We start from the raw sequence: 22,500 nt of genomic DNA, 5'->3' as shown, positions 1-22,500 counted from the left end.
TTCAGTAGAGGTTAATTCAAATACCTCAAGGCTATAATAAGGCTTTGACTATCTTCTGGTGGGTGTATAGGAGTGGGAGAGCACAAATTTAAGGCAGTTTCCAGGTGTGGCTTAATTTTCACTTTGTACCTGGCCCTCTTGGATCTCCTCTACACATGCCCATAGTTTTCTAGTCAGCCTGGGATTTTTAGAAAATTCATCTAGCAGTTTTTTGGCTTTAATTTTCAAGATCTTCCCATTAAATTTCTGGCAGGCCTACCTCAGTTCCATCTGAGACATTGTTCTCTTCCTAGCAGGGCCACTGGTTTTCCCCATTTGTTTTACCCTATTTTTCTTTTTATTGACAATGTTATTCAATGTAGATTTTCATTTTTCACTCCAAATTAAGTCAGCCCCTCCAGCAAAAGAGCTTCTGGATTTCAAACCCATCCTGTTAAAAGTTCATAAGCAGACCAACCTGGGATAGTGATGGGAGCATCTCCAAGTAGGAAGTCTGTAGACTCCCAATGACTTTCGTGAAGTTCTGGTAGTTTTCCATGAATAAATAATTCTCCATTTGTTGTTTACCTTTTGGCAAATTCTAAATCCTTGAAATAGTTATTTTTGACAGTCTGTCTAGTTTAATTCTGTCCAGTTTAATTCTTAAAGGAGAGGATTTGCTAACTTTTTTACTCTACAGTAAGTGGAAATCTAACCAGCAAGTTCTTTCTATTCTTTCAAAATATACCTTGAATCCATCTTTTGTCTTCTGTCCTCTATGCTACCATCTTACGACATTTTAGTTCATAATTGTCTCCTTCTGGAACTTAACCAGACTTACAATTGCCTTTTGCTTCTTTTATTGCCCTCTTATAATTCATTCTTTTGTTTAAATAAATGTTTTAGTTTAGAAAAGTTGTAGATTTACATAAAACTTCTATATAGTACAGAGCTTTCTCAGTTTCCTAAGAACCAGTTTCCCTGTTATTAACATCTTTATGTTACTGGGGCACGTGGGTGGCTCAGTCAATTCAGCGTCCGACTCTTGATTTTGGCTCAGCTCATGATCCCAGGGTTGTGGGACTAAGCTCCACGTTGGGCTCTGTGCTAAGCATGGAGACTGCTTGAGATTTTCTCTCTCCCTTTCCCTCTGCCCCTCCCCTGTGTTTGTGCATGTATGCACATGCTCTCTGTCAAAAATATTTTTTTGTTTTTAATGTTTATTTTTTTGAATATGACACAGTTTATTTTTTTTAACATATGCAATTATTTTCCTTTAAAAATATTTTTGAAAAAATCTTACTTTATTATGATTGTCACAATTAATGAATCAATACTGATACATCATTATTAACTAAACTCCAGCTTTCATTTGGATTTTATTGTCCTTTCTGTGTTCCAGGATCCCATCCAGGATACTACATCGCATTTAGTTTTCATAGTCCTTTCATTCCTCCAGGTTGTGACAATTTCTCAAACATTCCATGTTTTTAATGACCTTGACAGTTTTGAAGAATATTGATCAGGTATTTTAGGTCTCTCAAATTTTATTTTGGCAGATGTTTTTCTCATGTTATTTGGTTTATAAGTTTGGGGAGGAAGACCAATAGGTAAAGTGTCATTGTGTATTAACCACATAATCCTTCCTATAGTTTCTGGAACATTCCAAGGTTTTTGGGCATTTCTAACTACCATTCTTTAACCTAAGAGCTTTCCCTTGACTCTTCTTATGGCTGATGCCTTCTCAGTTTTTGGAGATTTTACTTATTTACTTACTCACTGGGTTTGTTTTCTTCATTTGATACTTGGTCGTTACTTGTATGTCTTTGTCCTTAAAGTGTTAGCCCAAGAGTACAAGGACTTTGTTTTCTTTACTACTGTATACATGGCACATAGTAGGCAGACACTTACTAAATTTTCTTTATAGAAATTAGTAAGTGGCATTTCTTTTTAGAAAAACTTTTAACGTTTTTGAGAGAGAGAGAAAGCGTGGGTATGTGCACACAGTAGGGAGGGGGCTTAGAAAGAGGGAGAGAGAATCCCATGTGGAACTCAAACTCAACCCATAAGATCATGATCTGAACTGAAATCAAGAGTTGGATGCTTAATTGACTAAGCAACCCAGGCACTCCAGTTAAGTGGTAGTCCTTAAAGTACATGAAGTGGAGGTATGTATAATGTAGATGACCCTTGAACAACATGAGTTTGAACTATATGAGTACTTATAAGTACATTTTTTCCATACAGTACTGTAAATGTATTTTCCTTATGATTTTCCTTTTTTATTATTGTCATTTTTATTTTTTTTTGAGAGAGAGCAAGAGTCCATGAGCAGGGAAGAAGGGCAGAGGGAGAGGGAGAGGGAGAGGGAGAGAGAGAGAGAGAGAGAGAGAATGAGAATCTCCACGCTTAGCATGGGACCTGACTCCAGGCTCTATCCCATGATCCTGGGATCATGACCTGAGCAAAGAGTCAGACCCTCAATCGACCTAGGCACCCAGGCACCCCTTTTATGATTTTCTTTAATAACATTTTCTTTTCTTTGCTTTATTGTAAGAATATAACATATATTACATGTAACATATATAATATGTGTTAATTGACTGTTCATGTTATTGGTAGAGCTTCCCTAGTCAAGAGTAGGCTATTAGTAGTTTTTAGGGAGCCAAATGTTATACACAAATTTTTGACTGGATGGGCAGGGGGTCAGTGCTGGTAGCCCTATGTTGTTCAAGGGTCAACTGTAGATCATGTAAAGGACAAAGTGAAGACCTGCATTTTAAAAGTAAATGGTTGCATTTGAAGTAAAGCACAGTGTAGGTTCAGTAAATTCTAGATTTGTTTCATTGGCATTTTGCAAAAAGTGAGGGTTTTTTTTGTATTTTTAGAATTGTTATAAAATTTGCTATTTTAATTATTTTTAAGTGCATGGTTCAGTGACATTAAGTATATTTGCATTGTCATGCAACTATCACTATTATATGTCTCCAGATCTCTTCTTATATTGCAAAGCTAAAACTGAATACCCATTAAACAGCAACTCCTCCTTTTCCACCATTCACAGTCCCTGGTAACCACCTTCTACTTTGTCTCTAAGAATTTTACTTTTCTAGGTACCTCTTGTACGTAGAATTATACTTTTCGTTGGCTAGATTATTTCATTTAGCAAAATGTCCTTATGTTTCATCCAAGTTATAGCATATGTCAAAATCTTTTTTAAAAAAACTGATAAATCATATTCCTTGTATGTATATACCATGTTTTATTTACCCATTCATCTGCCTTAAGACAGTGTAGTTGCTTTCACTTTTTGCCCCATGTGAATATGCTCTTATGTGACTGAGTTCCCACTTTTAATTCTTTGTGTATATACCCAGAAGTTAATTTCTGGATTTGTGAGAGTGAAATTGCTAAATAATGTAACTTAATTTTTAAATTTCTTTAATTATTTTTTTAAAGTTTACATCCAAGTTAGTTAGCATATAGCCCAATAATGATTTAAGGAGTAGATTATAGTGATTCATCCTCTATGTATAACACCCAGTGCTCTACCCAACAAGTGTCTTCCTTTTTTTTTTTTTTTTAACTGTGGGATCATTTTTTATATAAGTTTTAGAAGCATTTTGCAGGAGTATTTTCTATATATTAGAAGCATTTTACAGGAGTATTATACCATTTTTATATGAACATAAAATACTCATTGTATATGAGGATTATACTTTTTAAAAATCAGTGTCAGAGAAACTAAGGAAAGTGATCAGTTCTCTGTCCTCATCTTCTCAGACAACAAGTGTCTTCCTTAATGCCTCTTATCCATTTAGCCCATTACCCCACCCACAACCCTCCAGCAACTCTCAGTAAGTTCTCTGTATTTAAGAGACTCTTATGTTATGTTCCCCTCCTTATTTTTATATTATTTTTGTTTCTCTTTCATTGTGCTCATCTGTTTTTGTATCTTAAATTCTTCATATGAGTGAAGTCATATATTTGTCCTTCTCTGACTAATCTCACTTAGCATAATACCTCTAGTTCCATCCATGTAGTTGCAAATGGCAAGATTTCATTCTTTTGGATTGTCAAGTAATACTCCAGTGTGTGTGTGTCACACACATATATATATACACCACATCTTGTTTATCCATTTATCCATTGATGGACATTTGGGCTCTTTCCCTACTTTGGCTATTGTCAATAGTGCTGCTATAAACATTGGGGTGCATGTGCCCCTTTGAAACAGTACATCTGTATCCCTTGGATAAATAATGTAGTAGTGCAGTTGCTAGGTCACAGTAGTTCTATTTTTAGTTTTTTGAGGAACCTCCATGCTATTTTCCAGAGTAGCTGCACCAGTTTGCATTCCCACCAGCAGTGCAAAAGAGATCCTCTTTCTCCACATCCTCACCAATATCTATTGTTGCCTGAGTTGTTAATTTTAGCCATTCTCATGTGTGAGGTGGTATCTCATTGTGGTTCTGATTTGTGTTTCCCTGATGATGAGTGATGTTGAGCATTTTTTCAGGTGTTTGTGAGCCATCTGGATGTCTTCTCTGGAAGTGTCTGTTCATGTCTTTTGCCCATTTCTTCACTGGATTATTTGTTTTATGGGTGTTGAGTTTGATAATTTCTTTATAGATTTTGGATCCTAACCCTTTATCTGATGTCATTTGCAAATATCTTCTCCCATTTAGTTTTGCTGATTATTTCCTTCACTGTGTAGAAGCTTTTTATCTTGATGAGGTCCCAATAGTTCATTTTTGCTTTTGTTTCCCTTGCCCCCAGAGACGTGTTGAGTAAGAAGTTGCTGTGGCCAAAGTCAGAGGTTTTTGCCTGCTGTCTCCTCTAGGATTTTGATTATTTCTGTGTATGGTGTAAGGAAGTGGTCCAGGTTCATTTTTCTGCATGTTGCTGTCCAGTTTTCCCAGTACCACTTGCTGAAGAGACTGTCTTTATTTCACTGGATATTCTTTCCTGCTTTGTCAAAGATCAATTGGCCATACGTTTGTGGGTCCATTTCTGAGTTCTCTATTGTATTCCATTGATCTGAGTGTCTGTTTTTGTGCCAATACCATACTGTCTTGATGATAACAACTTTGTAATACATCTTGAGGTCCAGGATTGTGATGCCTCCTGCTTTGGTTTTCTTTTTCAGGATTGCTTTGGCTACTTGGGGTCTTTTTGGCTCCATACAAAGTTTAGGATTATTCTAGTTCTGTGAAGAATGCCGGCGTTATTTGATAGGGAAGTTTATCTCTGAAAGAGGGAAGGAGGGAAGGTGTGGGAGGGTGGGGAGAGAGAAAGAGAAAGAGAGAGAGAAACAAAATCCCAGGCAGGATTTGCTTTATCAACACAGAGCCTCTTGCTTGGCTCAGTGTCACGAATCATGAGATCATGATCTGAGCAGAAATCCAGATTTGGATGCTGAACTGAGCTACCGAATGCCCCTTAATTTTTAATTTTTTGAGGAATTTCCATAATGTTTTTCTTAGTGACTGCACCATTTTACATTCCCACCAGTAGTGCACAAGAGTTTCAATTTCTTCACATCTTTACCAACCTTTATTATGTTTTTTTTTTAAGTTTCTTTGTTTATTTTGAGAGAGAAAGAATAGGTGAACCACATCCCACATACAAGCAGGGGATGCAGAGAGAAAGGGAGAGAGCAAATCATAAGCAGGATCTGCACTGTCAGCCCAGAGCTGATGCGGAACTTGGCTTGATCCCCTGGGTTCGTGACTCTGGGATATGATGACCTGAGCCAAAATCAAGAGTTGGATGCTTAACCGACTGAGCCACCCAGGTGCCCCTTGATAGTAGTTATCCTAATGGGTGTGATATGCTATTTAATTATGGTTTTAGTTTGAATTTATTTCCCTAATTATTAGTGATGTTGAGCATCTTTTCATATTCTATTGGCCATTTGTATATCATCTTTGGAGAAATGTCTATTCAAGTTTTATGCTGATTTTTTAATCACATTATTTGTTTTTTTTGTTGTTGAATTGTGAGAGTGTATTCTGGATATTAACCTCTTCCCAGATCAGTGATGTTTAAATATTTTCTTGCATTCTGTGGATTGCCTTTTCATTGTTGACTGTGTTCTTTGCACAGAAGTATAAAACGGTCTTAACCGCATTATTATTTACATATAATTGATGTAAAAAACTATTTGATGTTGTATAATTTTATTAGTTTGGGCATATACAGCTACCCATGATATCATCACCACAATCAAGGTAATAGACATATCCAACACTTCTAAAGATGCCTATGTCTTTTTTCTTTGGTGATGAAAGGAATACTTAATGATATCCACCTTCTTAACAAAAGTTTAGGTGCATAATATCCTATCATTAACTATGGGCATTGTGTTGTACAACAGATCTCTAAAACATAAACATCTAGGGTAACTGACACTTAATACCCATTAAATAACAACTTCCCATTTTCCCAACCTACTAGCCCTTGGAAACCACTATTTTATTCTCTGTCTATTAATTTGACTATTTTAGATACCTTATACAAGTGGAATCACGTAGTATTTGAACTTCTATGACTGGATTATTTCATTTAACATAATGCCTTCCAGGTTCATCCATGAGAAGTTTTAAATTTTGATGAACTCCAGTTTATTTTGTTTTTGTTGTTGACAGGGGTTTTGTGTCACATTTAAGACATTGTTGCAAAAATCCTATGTCATGAAGCTGCTGCTTTCTATTTCCTTTGAAGAGTTTTATAGTTTTTTTCTATTACGTTTAGGTTTGTGATCTATTTTGAGGTAATTTTTGTGTTTGGTGTAAGGTTCAGTCTAACTTCATTTTTTTTTTTTTTTGCATAAGGTTTAATCTAGTTTTCCCATCACCATATGTTTACAAAACTGTTCTCTGTGAAATAGTCTTGTCACTCTTGTTGAAAATAATTTATATGCAAAGGGATTAATTCTGGACTCTTTTTCATTCGTCTGTGTGTCTGGCTTTTATACCAGTACCATAGTTTTAATTACTGTAGCTTTGTAGTAAGTTTTGAAATCAGAAAGTGTACATTCTCTGGATTTGTTCTTTTTCAGGATTGCTTTGCTTATTTAGAGTCCCATGAGACTCCATATGAGCTTTTGGATGGGTTTTTTTCTTTCCTGCAAAAAGTGTCATTGAGATTTTGATAAGGATTGCATTGAATCTATAAGTCACGTTGGTAGTATCAACATATTAACAGTGTTAAGTCTTCTAATCCATGAGCATGGGATATGTTTCCATTTATTTATGTACTTTAAATTTCTTTTGGCAGTGTTTTTGGCAGTGTTTCATTATACAGGTTTTTACTTCTTTGGTTAATTTCTAGGTATCTTACTCTTTTTGATGATGTTGTAAGTGGAATTATTTCTTAATTTCATTTTCAGATTGCTCATTGTGTAATGAGGTGTAACTGATTCTTGTGTGTTGATTTGCTATCCTGCAACTTTGGTGAATTTATTAACTCCAGTAGTTTGTATGTGTGCAATCTTTAGACATTTCTCTATATAAGATCATGTCATCTCAAACAGATATTTTACTTTTTTCATTCCAGTCTGGATGCTTATTATTTATTTTCTTGCCTAATTACTCTCACTGGAACTTCCAGTATTGTGTTGAACTGAGGTGGCAAAGTGTGGGCACTGTCTTGTTCCTAATCTGAAGAACGAAAGCTTTAGAGGAAAAGTCTTTTATCAGTAAGTATGTTAGGTGTAGGCTTTTTTATGTGTTCTTTATTAAGGTTAAAAAGTTTCCTCTGATTGGTAGTTTGTTGAGTGTTTTTATCATGAGAGGGTATTGAATTTTGTCAGATGCTTTTTCTGCATCGGTTGAGGGTATTTTGTGTTTTCTGCCCTCTTCATTAATGTGACCTATTACATTGACTTTTTTCATATATTGAACTATCTTTGCCTTTGAGCAATAAATCCCACTGAATTATGGTGTATATTCCTTTTAATATGTTGCTGAATTTGGCCTGCTAATTGAGGAATGTTGCATCAATATTCGTTAAGAGATAATTGGTCAATAGTTTTTTCTTAAATGTCTTTGTCTGGCTTTGGTATTAGGGTAATGTTGGCCTCATCCAATGAGTTAGGAAATGCTCCTTACTCTTCCATTTTTTTTGGAAGGTTTCAGAATTTATAAGAATTGTTTCAAAGGAAACCATGTATCAATGTTTGATAAAATGCATTAGTGCAATCATCTGGTCCTGAGCTTTTCTTGTTGGGAGCTTTATGATTCTGGGTTCAATATCTTTACTAATTATAGGTCTGTTTAGATTTATTATTCATTTTTAATTCTTGGTAGGTTTTATGCTTCTAGATATTTGTCCATTTTGCCTGTGTTATACAGTTTTTTGTTACAGTAGTTCATGCGACTGTGATATGATCCTTTTTACATCTGTATTGTTCTCTTTCTGATTTTAACTTATTTGAATCTTTTCTATTTTTCTTATTCTAACTGTTTATCTTTTCAAAGAGCCAGCTCTTGGTTTTATTGATTTTCTTTATTGTTTCTCTTTTTAGTTTATCTCTGGTCTAGCCTTTATTATTTTTATTTTTATTTTTTCTTCTGTAAGCTTTTGACTTAGTTTGTTTTTCTTTTACTAATTAAGATGTAGAGTTAGGTTGTTTTGAAATCTTTTTTGACATAAATTTTTCTTAGTATTGCTTTTGCCATATCCTATAAGTTTTGATATGCTGTGTTTTCATTTTTGTCTTTTTTCAGGGTCTTTTCTAATTTCCCTTGTGATTTCTTCTTTGAAATAATAGTTAAGAATTTACTGCATAATTTCTACATCTTTTTGAATTTTCCAGTTTTCCTTCTGCTGTTAATTTTTAGTTTCATTATATTGTGATTGGAAAGCTACTTTGTCTGATTTTAATTGTATTAAGATTTTTTTGTGTGTGTGGCCTGTGGTGTATTAAAAAAAATGTTCCATGTGTACTTGAGAAGAATATGTATTGTACTGTTTTTAGGTTGAGTGTTCTGTATTTGTCTGGTAGGTCTAATTGGCCTATGGTGTTCAAGTCCTCTATTTCCTTATTGATCCGAGTGGTTGCTCTATTATTGAAAGTGGAATATTGAGTTTTCTGTTGTTCTTCTGTAGGGTATGTGTTTCTCTTAATTCTGTCCATGCTTGCTTCATATATTTTGGAGCTCTGCTGTTTGGTAGATATATGTTTTATATTGTTACATCTTCTTTATGAATTGACTGTTTTATCAATATTTAATGCCCTTTGTGTCTTTTAGCAGTTTTGACTTACAGTCTATTTTGTTTGCTATTAGTGTAGCCGCTCTAGCTCTCTCCTGGTTACTATATGCATGGAATATCTTTTTCTGTCCTTTCACTTTTAGCCTGTCATGTCCTTAGATCTTATAGACCCTGTATAATAGGATCATGCCTTTTAAAGTCATTCTGCCATTCTGAAATGGTATTCAACATCATTAATCATCAGGTAAGTATAAATTAAAAGTTTAGTGAGATATTACATAATCACCAAAATGACTAATAGCATTGGTGAAGATGTGGAAGAACTGGAATGCTCTTACGTTGCTGGTGGGAGGATATAGATTGTCAGCTACTCTTAAAAAGCATAAGGCCATATGTGCTAAAATTTACTGTGTGTGTGTCTTAGCGACCTAGCAATTCCTTCTGGGTATTTATCCAACAGAAATAATGTGTTTATGTTCACCTAAAGGTATGTTCAAGGAGGTTTGTAGAACCTATGTTTGTAATAGTAAAAAACTAGGAACTTTTATGTTTATTAATAGTAGAGTAGGTAAATTAATTGAGGGATAAGCACATAATGGAGTATTACACAGCAATGAAAATGAATAAGATACTCGTACAGAAAATGTGGAAGAATCTCAGAGCCATAACAGATACTGAGTGAAAATAAATACAAAAGACTATGATTTGTGTGAATTAACATGAAATTTAAAAGCTGGCAAAACCAGTCTGTGGTAATAAATGTCAAAATGACAAAAATTAAAATAGGTTGTAGATAAGAATTTTCAGGTATAGATGTGATTCACCTTTGTTTAGTTTTTTTTCCTACTAGTACACTTAATTTTATATATTTTTGTTTTTGCCAATTTCGGCCTCAGGATATTGGTAAAAGTACCTAGCTGTTTATTTATTGACTGTTTTCTTTATATGGAAGAGAGAGAATGAGCAGGGGAGGGGCAGAAAGAGGAAGAGAGAGAATCCTAAGCAGGCTCCTTGCTGTCAGTGCAGAACCTGAAGCAGGTCTTGAACCCACAAACCACAAGATCATGATGTGAGTGTAAATTAAGAGTAGGATGCTTAATAGACTGAGGCAGCCAGGCATCCCCATTGCTGTTTATGTAAATGTAGCCTTGAACTGGTTTCCGTTAGATTGATGCCTTTTTGATTTAACTGCTGTGGTTTGGGGAAATACTGTTTTTCCTGAAAGTGATGTTATTGATTTGAATAAAGAATTTTGTGTTCACAATACTTTATTTCTGAGGTTAGTCAAGGTTTGACTTCAACATTTTAATTGAAAAGTTGAAAAAGGCAGTTGAAAATTTAAATTTGTAGAAAGACAGCATACTGAATAAATCCTCCTTGACCATTTTGTGACATTTCTCTGTGTCTATATGTATGGTAGGAGAGTTTCCTATGCTAGCCATTTTCTTGAAAGGTGAACTGGAGTGACACACAGTATTCTAGAAAGTTTAAGTGAGAATTAAGAAGTGGGTTTTCAGGTCCTGACCTTGCTCAGCTTTATGACCTTGAGTAAATTATATTATCTTTTTGTCCTCAGATTTCTCATTTGTAAAACAGGGGGCTTTAGACTAGATCTTTATTGAGATCTTTAGATCTCAACTATTTAGAATTTAACCCTATATTTGCCTTGATTAAAATGCCCTAAAAACTGAGGTAGCATGGTGATTGCCCTTGGATAGAGTATTGGTAGCATGACATAAGGGGCATTTTTATGTTTTATGTTATACTCCATGTATTAATATACTTAAATTTTTCTTTGACAATTCTTTAATGTTATTTGACATTTCAAAGTAATATGACTAAAAAGAAACTAAAACAGTTATAATGTTTGTTTTATTCAAACTGGCCACCTCCCAGTAGAGAATTACTAAAATATGCCAGTGTTTGCAAAGTGGCAGCATAAAATGAAAATACATACATTTAAAAAATTTTTGAGTTAGTTTCTAATACTTGAAAATGACATCTCACAGTAAAATTTGGAGCTTTTTAAAAAATTAGCATAACTGAACTGGCATTCCTGTATGCAGCTGTTGACTGGGGCTGAGTAGATGTTGCTGTTCTAGATGAGCAAATGATCTCTAATTATTAACAGAATCTCCCACTTCCATTATCTGTTTTCTTCCTCTCCTCCCTTCTTCCTCCCTGTGTCCCTTTCTCCCTTCTGTTCTTCTAAGGTATAATTCATCTACCATGAAATTCATGTTTTTACAAATATATATATGAAACTCAGTAGTTTTTAGTATATTCACAAAGTTATACAGCCATAACCACTGTCTAATATCAGGACCTCTTTTTTTGGTACCTGTTCTCAGTCATACTCCTGTCCTAGGAAATCACTAATCTTTCTGTCTCTATAGACTTGCCTATTCTGGACATTTCATGTAAATGCAGTCATATAATATGTGGCCTTTTGTATCTGGCTTATCTCATTTAGCACAATGTGTTTTTTTTTAATTTAATTTAATTTAATTTTTGAAAGACAAGAGAGACAGCACTAGCAGGGGAGGGTCAGAGAGAGAGGGAGACACAGAATCTGAAGCAGGCTCCAGGCTCTGAGCTAGCTGTCAGCACAGAGCTTGATGCGGGGCTTGAACCCACAAACCATGAGATCATGACCTGAGCTGAAGCCGGATACTCAACTGACTGAGCCACCCAAGCGCCCCTAGCTTAATGTTTTAAGGTTCAACCATGGTGGAGCATGTATCAGTCCTTCATTCCTTTTAATGACTTAATTAATATCCTGTTATATGAATTTATACTACTTATTTATTCATCCATCACTAGATGGACATTTGAGTTTTTGCTTTTTGTCTCTTTTAAGTAATGCTGCATTGAATATTAGTGTACATGATTTTGTGTGGTTATATGTTTTTAATATTTTTGGATATATACCTAAGAATTAAAATAGTGATTCATATAGTTCCAGTTTTTCCACATTTTTGCCAACACTTGCCATTGTCTTGTCATTTTGGTTATAGCCATACTACTGGTGTAAAGTAGCAGGATGCCATTGTGGTTTTGATTTGCATTTCCCTGATAACTGTGATATTAAGCATCATCTCAGTGCTTATTGGCCATTTTTATATCTTCTTTGGAGAAATGTGTATTGAAACTGTTGCCCATTTGATAACTGGGTTAGTTGTTTTATTATTGATTTGTAGTAGTTCTTTATATATTTTGTATCCTAGACCCTTATTAAGTATATAATTTGCAAATGTTTTCTCCCAGTCTTTTCACTGTCTTGAGAGTGTCCATTGTTGCACAAAAATGTTTAATTTTGAGGAAGTCCGTTTGTTGCTTGTGCTTGTAGTGTCACATTTAAGAAACTATTGCCTAATCAAGGTCATGAAAATTTATGCCTTTGCTCCTTTCTGAGAGGTTTTTTTTTTTGTATTTCGCTTTTGCATTTATGTCTTTGATCCATTCTGAATTAATTTTTTTTGCATACTATATAAGGTGTGAGTCCAACTTCATGCTTTGGCATATGGATATCCAGTCATTCAGTGCCACTACGAAAGACTGTTCTTTCACCATTATCTTGGCAACTTTCAAAAATTATTTGACCATAGATGTTTGGGTTTATTTCTGGACTCTATTCCACCAGTCTCTATCCTTATGTCACTATTCCTCTTGTTTTGATTGCTATAGCTTTGTAGTAAGCTTTAAAATCAGGGTGTGTGAATATTCTGTTTTTCTTTTGCAATATTGTTTTTGGCTCTGTAGGGCCTCTTGTACTTCCATATGAATTTAAGAATCAGCTTTTCCAGGGGCACCTGGGTGGCTCAGTTTGGTAAGTGTATGACTTCTCAGGTAATGATCTCTCAGTTCGTGAGTTTGAGCCCCACGTTGGGCTCTGTTGCTGACAGCTCAGAGCCTGAAGCCTGCTTTGGATTCTGTGGTTCTCTCTGTCTCTCCCCTTCCCCAGCTCATATTCTCTTTGTCTCTCTCTCAAAAATAAATAAACATTAAAAATAATTTGGAAAAGAAAAAAATCAGCTTTTTCATTTCTGCAAAAAAAAAAAAAAAAAAGACCAATGGAATTTTGATAGAGATTGCATTGAATCTGTGAATCACTTTGGGAATATTCCCATCTTAACAATATTGTCTTTAATTCATGAACATGGGATGCCTTTCCACATATTTAATAATCAGTTTTTTTCAATAATGTTTTCTAGTTTTCAGTGTATAAAAGACTGTTTTTTCTTAAATATATTCATAAGTAATTTATTCTTTTTGATATTATAAATGCAGTTTATTTTTATGTGACTTTTAAAAAATCTTATTTGAATTCCAGTATAGTTAACATGCAGTGTTAAATTAGTTTCAGGTGTACAGTGTGATGATTCTACAATTCTTTATATTTCTCTGTTCATCAAGATAAGTGTACTCTTGGTGCCTTGGTGGCTCATTCACTTAAGCATCTGACTCTCGATTTCGGCTCAGATCATGAGCTCAGTTTGTGAGTTCAAGCCCAACATCAGGCTCTGTGCTGTTAGTGCAGAGCCTGCTGGGGATTCTCTCTCCCCCTCTCTCTTTGCTCCTCCTCCACTGACATACTCTTTCTCAAAAATAAATAAACATCAAAAAAAAAGTTAAAGTGTACTCTGAATCCCCTTCACCTATATCATCCAGCCCCTCCCACTTCCCCTGTGGTAACCATTTGTTTTGTTCTCTATAGTTAAGAGTCTGTTTTTTGGTTTGTCTCTCTTTTTTTCCCTTGTTCATTTGTTTTGCTTGTTAACTTCCACATATGAGTAAAATTATGTGGTATTTGTTTTTCTATGAAAACAGGGGTGCTTTTAGTCCTGTATCCAGTTCAGTATTGAAAAGGAGTGGTAAGACTGGCCATCTTTGTTTCATTTCTAATCTTAAGGAGGAATGCATCTAGTCTGTTGCCATTAAGTATGACAACAAGACAATATTGTTAAGATGGGAATATTCTCAAAGTGAATATCTATCATGTTGATGAAATTACCTTATTTCCTTAGTCTTTCCATTATTTAAGGTAGTTAGATTTTGGCAAATGCATTTTCTGTGTCAATTGAGATGATGTTTTGGTCCTTTTTAAATGTTATTTATTACAGTGAGTTTTGTATGTTGAACCTACCTTTTGTGGAATATATCCCACATGTTCGTAGTGTAAGATCCTCCCTCCCCCTTTTTAAATGTTTTGGATTAGGTTTGCTAGTATTTTGTTGAGGATTTTTATATCTCTGCTCACTTGGGGATCTAATTTTCTTGTAATGTTTTGTCTGGTTTATCAGTAATCAGTAATACTGGCTTCAGTTCTCTCTCTCTCTAGTTTTTTTTTTCTATGTTTTATTTATTTTTTGAGAGAGAGAGAGTGTGCAAGCAAGGGAGGGACAGAGAGAGAGGGAGAGACAGAATTCGAAGACAGCTCCAGGCTCTGAGTTAGCTATAAGTACAAAGCCTGATGCAGGGCTCGAACCTACAAACCTTGAGATCATGACCTGAGCCAAAGACATGATCAACTGACTGAGCCACCGAGGCTCCCCTCTCCCTTAATAATTAGTGGTAGTTTTTCCTTAATTGTTTGAAGGCATGTGGTTTGGACTTTTATTTGCAGAAAAAAATTTTATTTCTAAATCAGTCTCATTAATTTTTACATTGAACTCAGATTTTTAATTTCTTCTTAAGTTGATTTAGGTAGTTTCTAGTAATTTGGGTCATCCAAAGGACCCAGTTTATTGGAAATACAGTTGTTCATAGTATTATCTTAATTCTTTTTATTTCTGTAAGGTTGGTAGTAATGCTCTATCTTTAATACCTCAGTGTACTTATTTGTGTCTTTTTTTCCTTGGGTAGTCTAGCTAAAAGTTTGCTAACTTTTTTTTGCTAATTTTGCTAATTTTCCTGTTTATATTGTTTCCTTCCTTCTGCTTGCTTTGGGTTTCAAATGCTCTTCTTTTTCCAGCGTCTTACAATAGAGGTTTAGGTTACTAATTTGAGATCCTTCTTGTTTTTAATATGAACATTTACAGTTAGAAATTTATCTCTAAGTTGTACTTTAGGTGCATCTAGTAAGTGTCAGTATGTTTTGTTTTCATTTGCATTTATCTCAAAGTATTTTCTAATTTCCTTCATGACTTCTTTTTTGATCCATTGGTTCTTAAGGAGTATGTTAATTTTCACACATATGTGAATTTCCCAGATTTCCTTCTGTTATGCTTCTGATTTCATTGCATTGTTGTTAGGGAGCATACTTCATATAACTTCAGTCCATTTGTATTTACTGAGGTTAGTTTTATTGACTAGCATTCGGTATGTTTGGGAAATGTTCTGTGTGCATTTCTGAAGAATGTGTTTTGGGGTTAAGTGTTCCACAGATGTCTTTTAAGTGTAGAAGTTTTATACTGTTATTCAGGTGTTCTATTTTCTCACTAATTTTTCTGTTTGTTTTATCTGTTCTTGAAAATTGGGCATTGAAATCTGCAACAATTATTTTTGAATTATCGATTTCTCGTTTCAATTCTGTAACTTTTTTCTTCCTGTATTTAGAGAGTTTATTGTTAGGAGCATACATGTTTATAATTACTATATCTTATTAAAGAGCTGGCCATGTTTTCATTAAAAGTGTTCTCCTTTGTCTCTAATAACAGGTTTTGTATTTTGTGTTCTATTACTATAGCACTGTAGATGTTTTCTGACTACTGCTTACATGGTATATATCTTTTTCTATCTTTTTACTTTCAGTTTTGTCTTTGAATCTAAAGTGTGTCTGTTGTGGACAGCATACGGTGGATCATGGTTGTTGTTTTTAAAGTTTATTTATATGTTCGAGAGATAGTGCACATTGGGGAGGGGCAGTGAGAGAGGAGGGGAGAGAAAGAATCTCTCCATGCTGCCAGCACAGATTCCAACACAGGGCTTGAATTCACAAAACCATGAGATCATGACCTGACACTTAACCGACTGAGACACCCAGGTGCCCTGATCATGCTTTTTCTTTTTTCTTTTTTTTTAAATTTTTTAAAATATTTATTTTAGAGAGAGAAACAGAGTACAAGCTGGGGAGGGGCAGAGAGAAAGGGAGACACAGAATCTGAAGCAGGCTCCAGGCTTTGAGGGGTCAGCACAAAGCCCAGTGAGGGGCTCAGACTCACCAACCATAATAAGATCATGACCTAAGCAGATGCTCAACTGACTGAGCTACCCAGGTCTCCCACCTGATCATGTTTCTTTAATCTACTGTGCTAATCTCTGTCCTTTAAATTGTTTGTTCATTCCACTTATATAATTACTATTGGTAGAATTACATTATTTGTATTTTATGTGTTGTATCTGTTCTTGTTCCTCATTTTTCTATTACTGCTTTCTTTTGTGTTAGATATTTTCTAGTACACTAATTTAAATTTTTTGTTTCTTTTGCCACATTTTTAAAGTTTATTTTTACCAGTTGCCTGGGGGATTAAAATCAATAACTTAAAACAGTGTAGTTTGGGGGCACCTGGGTAGGTAGCTCAGTGGGTTAAGCATCTGACTCTTGATCTCACAGTTCAGGTCAGGATCTCATGGTTCATGGGTTCGAGCCTTATATCGGGCTGTGTGGTGACCGCATGGAGCCTGCTTGGGATTCTCTCTCCCTCTCTCTCTCTGCCCTCCCCTCTTCTTGCATGCTCTCTTTCTCTCCTTCTCTCTCTCAAAATAAATAAACTTAAAAAAAAGACAACAAAAACCAAAAAATCAATATAGTTTGGATGATGCCATCTTGATCACAGTAGTATGCAAACACTTATATAAAGCCATTCTTCTCCCTTTGTGCTGTTATTGTTATACAAATTTTATTATTATTCTCATGTGCCCAAGGAAACACTTCATATTAGTGCTTTATACAGTTTCTTTGAACCTGTGTATTTCTTGTTGCTTGTGGAGAAAGGAGTTAACATAGTAGGCCTCACTGCATATCCTTAGAAAGTTAACATAGAAAAAGACCTCACTGCATATCCATCCTTGGCTAGTATCTGAGAACTTATCAGGTTTATGCCTGCCTGATAAGAATGCTCACTGTGCCTAAACTGCTTATACAACAATATAGTCATGCTGAATAGCTGCTTTTCTTCTGGGAGTTAGGAATTTTGGTGTGTGATAGGCAGAAAGTACGTGTTGATCAATCCCTAATAAAAACCCCTCAGTGCAGAGTTTCCAGTTTTTCCTGGGGTTGTCATAACTAATTTCTGGGGTGGGATGGGGGGGGGGATTAAATGTGTCCTATGTGACTTTATTAGAAAAAGACCCGTAGGAGCTAGCCCTGACCTTCCCTGGACTTTGCCCTGTTTGCCCTTTCCCTTAATTTATTTTGCTTTTTGTCCTTTTGCTGTAGTAAATTATAGCTGTCAGTATGACTGTATCACTTGAGTCTGTTGAGTTCTCTAGCAAGTTCTTAAAACTGGGTGTTTCACTACATACTGCTATAATAGATTAGCACAGATTTGGTGGTTTATCATTTTATAGTTTGAAAAGTCAGAAGTCTGAAGTAAGTCTCACTGAGCTAAAATCAAGGTGTCAGCATTGTTATGGTCATTCTGGAGGCTCTAGAGAAAAATGCATTTTTCTTGCCTTTCCTACATTCTAGCAGCTTCCCGTATTCATTGGCTCATGGCTGTCCCATTCCATGTTCAAAGCCAATAATGAGTGGTCGAGCGTTTCTTATGCAGTGCCACTCTGACACTTTCCTGCTAATTGTTTATAGTGATCCCTGTGATTATATTAGGTCCAGCCAAATAATCCAGGATAATCTTCTTATCTTAAATTCATTAATTTATCATATCTGCGAAGTTTTTTTTGCCATGGTTTTTTAATAATTTAATGTGTTTATCTTTTTTTTTCCTCAGGCAGTAAAGAATGCTGATGGAAGAACCATTTTCCTAATTTTCAAATTGTTGAGCTGGTTGCCATGATGGGTGAGTTCAAACTAAAGACAATTTTCATCTATAATTAAAGGATAAAATGGGGAAGAAAAATTTTCCTCTATGTGTATGACCAAACTTTTTCATAAGGAAGTTTTATGATGTCGTAGACTTCTGTAATGTTTTATATTTATTAATAAATTTTCCATTAAAGCACTTTTTGAGTTAACTTACAGATTTGGAATGATATTTCATGCAGGATATCCTAGTAGGGACATTCAAAATACTGCTAAGATGGATTGAGATTTACTTAGAGTCTGATGGCCAGAAAGAATACTGGATAAGGAAACCTGACTTTTAAAGATTGAATAAATGCTGAGGAATGAATTGTTGTAATTACCCAACAATCAAATATGGTATCATAATGTTAATGGCAAGGAAGGCTTTCCCAAAGTATGGGAGTTTGTTATAGGTTATATCCTTTTTTTTCCCTTTTCTCCTTGCTGTTGAAGTTTCCAACGTGAGGCAGGGATTGGACAGGGAAACACTAGAAATAAATGGACCAAATGGCCCCCAGCCCATCCTAAATGTGAAAAAATGGACTGAGTAGTTGGAAGCTAAGTTTTTAAACCTAGACTGTCCCATTAACTTAATTCTGACATATACTTGTTTACATTTATCTTTGTCACATTTTTCCTATCACTTATTTAACAAATGTTATTATTCACTCTTACATGCATATATAGTATATGCAGGATAGGCCAAAGAGCTTATTAAATTTGTCGAAGTTCTTTAGTGGAGGGTCTGTACACGTTCAGTGTGTCTCCTCACGGCAAGTTGTGTAAGCCAAAGCTTCACCTTCCTACTTTTTGAATTTGTTTCTTTTTGTAACCATGCATGCAGTGCCATCCTGTGGCCCAAATTCTCTACCCAGCTTCACCTCCAGTTCCAAATTGGATGTCTTTTACTTAACTCCTGTCAGCTTTTCACTGTGGTTGCTCTCACTTGTAACCCGAGCTGTGTATTAATCAAATTCAGTTGTACTGTACTTCTCAAACAATACTTCACTATAGTAAGCACGAGCACAAGGAACAGTCATTGCTTAAAAGCTTATACACAGGTATTCATTCACAGAAAACTCTGAATATTTAAAAGTGTGAATCAGGGGCACCTGGGTGGCTCAGTTGGTTGAGCATCTGACTTTCGCTCAGGTCATGATCTCGCGGTTCATGGGTTTGAGCCCCGCATTGGGCTCTGTGCTAGCAGCTCAGAGCCTGGAGCCAGCTTCCGATTCTGTGTGTCCCTCTCTCTCTCTGCTCCTCGCCTACTCATGATCTGTCTCTCAAAAATAAATAAATGTTAAAAAAAATTTTTTTTAAGTGTGAATCATTTGAATTTTTGAGAATGTTCTCCTGTAATTATTTTACAAGCATAATGAATAAGCATAAAAGGCATCTAATTAAGCCTTTCTGATAAAAGATTTTATTGAAATTATTTCCCAGATAATTTGTTTTTGTGTTCAAGTAAATGTCTTTTCAATATGTGTCAGAAACCCACTGCTTTATGTGCCTTTGGTCAGACTCTGGCCTTCCCTAGGCATTGTCATTGCCTGTTTGATCAATTCATGATCTTTAAGAAACCTGTCAAATCTGCCTAGTACTGATGTAAAGCAGTCTAAGAATTTAAATTTAAGTGTTACGTTTTCTCTAATGAAGACAATAATTAGAACATACATATGTACTTTTAGATATTCGAATTCTTCTCTCCCCAGTGTGGGATTAAAGATCTTAGCTTTCTCAAGAAGGTTACATGAGAAAATTTTATTCCAGTTGAGATCATTCCTCAGCTTATTTTTTTCCTAAGGGCAGATTTATTTTTATCAATAAATGACCTGTTCTGGCTTGGACCCGTGGATAAAACACACTTTGTGATTACATTATACCTTACTGGCTCAGTTGCTGTTTGGCTGAGCTGACATGATGAAATTTTATTTTACAAAGAATACTTTGTGAAGGATTATAAAATTTTTTCTGAACCTGGAATTTACTGATAAAACCTTTGGCACCATTAATTTTAATTTTAAGACGCAAGCGTTTTCATTATAGAGCAGAATATATTGAGTATTATAAAAAATTAATACATTTAGAAAGTCAGCTATTTGTGTGTTTGAAAGGCTGATGAAGCCATTTAACTGCCACATTCTTTTTAATGATTTCTCTTTACAGAATAAAGCATGTTTTAATTATTACTACTCTGCAACATAAACTACTGCTCACCAAAATGGTTACATCTTAAAATGTAATCTGTAAAAGTCCTTCAATTCCTTTATTGATTATTTTCTGATTATCATTAGCAGAACGGTTTAATTCTAATGATTTAGAATTAAATCAATTAAATTATCCCCAAACTTACCCAGAGAGCATATAATTGGTATTACTAGGAGACTCAGGCTTATAGTCTTAGTAACAAATTTTTGATTTGGAAGAAATTAAATTTTATGATCCTTTCACTCAGTTTTATGGATTCACCCTTTTTTTTTTTAAGGAATACGTTTTTCTTATTGTTACATTTTAAATTGTTATTGGCTGAGGTCGTTAAACAGTCTGTAAAATGTTTGTAGTCTTGTTGAACTTTATGGTGAGAAGTACTTCCAAATATCAGTAGCTTGTTTATTATTCACAGATAAAGCTTTTTGTTTCTTACTTGAAATACTGATGAAAAACTCTAAAAGGAATTCTGTACTTTGAACATAAATGCCAAAAAATGATGAAAGTCATTTATTTTTTCCCTACTAGCTTTAATTAAGATTTCAGATGTTCTATTGATGTTTTATTTAGGAATCACAGAAAGTAATTTGTCATGATGGGGCTGTTTTGACCTATACACTAGGATGTTACATTATTGGAAGAATCAGAATGACTTTATCTTGTTTATGAATGTCTCATGTGTAAACACCTAGTATGATGCTAGTGCTTGAGTCTAGTGCAGTTTTAATGCTATTTGTATTCTGTTTTTAGATAATTAAAATCTTATTTCACCAATATAACAGAAGTATAGGCAATGTTCTAGATGCATTTTTTTGTGTTAAATTAATACATTTTGCATCAAATTTCATGATCAAATTTGAGTTTGATATCTATGATAAATACATATTGAAATTATTTTATTCTTTGCATCTATAATTTTTAAAATACCTAGATGATCAGCAAGCTTTGAACTCAATCATGCAAGATTTGGCTGTTCTTCATAAAGCCAGTCGACCAGCATTATCTTTACAGGAAACCAGAAAAACAAAATCTTCATCACCAAAAAAGCAGGTATTTTAATAAATATGTATTATTATTATTGTTGTTCTTATGTGAATGATTTGTCTTGAATATCCTGATCTTATAGAATAAGGTTTGTTTAAAGTGTTTGTGTTTTACACTTTTGAATCAAATATTTGTTACACATTTTTCCTAATGGGTGTGCATTTTTAAAAATGGTAGAGTTTCATTTAATGTAGTAACTCCCCTCTAATACTGATATTTCATCCATTCTTAAAGCACTTGAGATACGCAAATTGTTTTTATTTAAAATAGTCTATTCTGTTTACAAATGAGCATCATTTTGATTTTTGTAACTAAACTTTGTTTGAGATGTCCGACATGAGAAGTGAGAATATTCCATATTTCCCTCTAACAGGTTTAGCAAGGGTATCCTCAGCATGATCACTAAGAGATTTTGGTGCTCTTTGCTTTCAGCCCACAAAGCTTACAAAGAGCTCTTTGCTTTCTGCAACACAGTTCTCAGCTCAGCTCTTTTTTTTTTTTTTTCCGGGTTAACCAAAATATTTATTTCGAGGTAACTATGCAAGAAGTGAACACAAATCACCTACAAAATACCCTGAACCGTAAAGACAAAAGCACAAATGTTATTGTTAAAGGCAGAACCCCCCCCCCCCCAAACCTCCCCAAACGAATGAAAACGAGAGCACAGGGAGGACGCGGATGACCGCCAGACCGTCCGTAACTACCATCTGCAGGCAGGTCTGGCCGGCGGAACCCGTCGGCGACGAGAACGCCAGAGCCCGCGGGCAGCACCGGATGCTGGCGACCGTGCCCAAGCCGAGCTGTCGGCGCTGCAGGCCAGGGACAGGGCTGCAGCGAGCACCCGCCGACCCAGCGTCCGGTCCCGAGCCTCCTCTTCCTCGCGGCCCCCAACGCCCACCACCTGGCCCCCTGGCGAGCTGCCGGGGCGCCCCCCACCAAGAAGCCCGAGCCCCCGGGGATGTGCAGAGCGCCATCCCCTCCGCGAGCCCGGCGAGCCCCCGAGCCCGACTGGGGACCCACCAGCGCCCCGCCCGGCGCAGCCCCCACATTCTGCGGAGGCCCCCCGAGGGCCGCCCGCTTCCGCC

At 35.5% G+C, this 22,500-nt stretch overlaps 1 protein-coding gene across 2 annotated transcripts in view; it reads left to right on the top strand.

The window, feature by feature from the left end:
- Nucleotides 1-22,500, top strand: part of MAP3K2 (mitogen-activated protein kinase kinase kinase 2) — an 86,111-nt gene that overhangs the window by 34,762 nt on the left and 28,849 nt on the right. For both annotated transcript variants that reach the window (XM_029934762.1, XM_029934763.1), the window contains 2 exons: nt 18,090-18,158; nt 21,303-21,421. In XM_029934762.1, coding sequence (XP_029790622.1) covers nt 18,152-18,158; nt 21,303-21,421 — 126 coding nt within the window. In that variant the 5' untranslated portion in view covers nt 18,090-18,151. The remainder of the gene's footprint in view (nt 1-18,089; nt 18,159-21,302; nt 21,422-22,500) is intronic.

The sequence above is a fragment of the Suricata suricatta genome, chromosome 3, assembly GCF_006229205.1.
Source record: "Suricata suricatta isolate VVHF042 chromosome 3, meerkat_22Aug2017_6uvM2_HiC, whole genome shotgun sequence".
NCBI lineage: Eukaryota > Metazoa > Chordata > Mammalia > Carnivora > Herpestidae > Suricata > Suricata suricatta.
The sequence above is the reverse complement of the archived record's forward strand: the minus strand, read 5'-3'. Positions and strand labels throughout refer to the sequence as shown.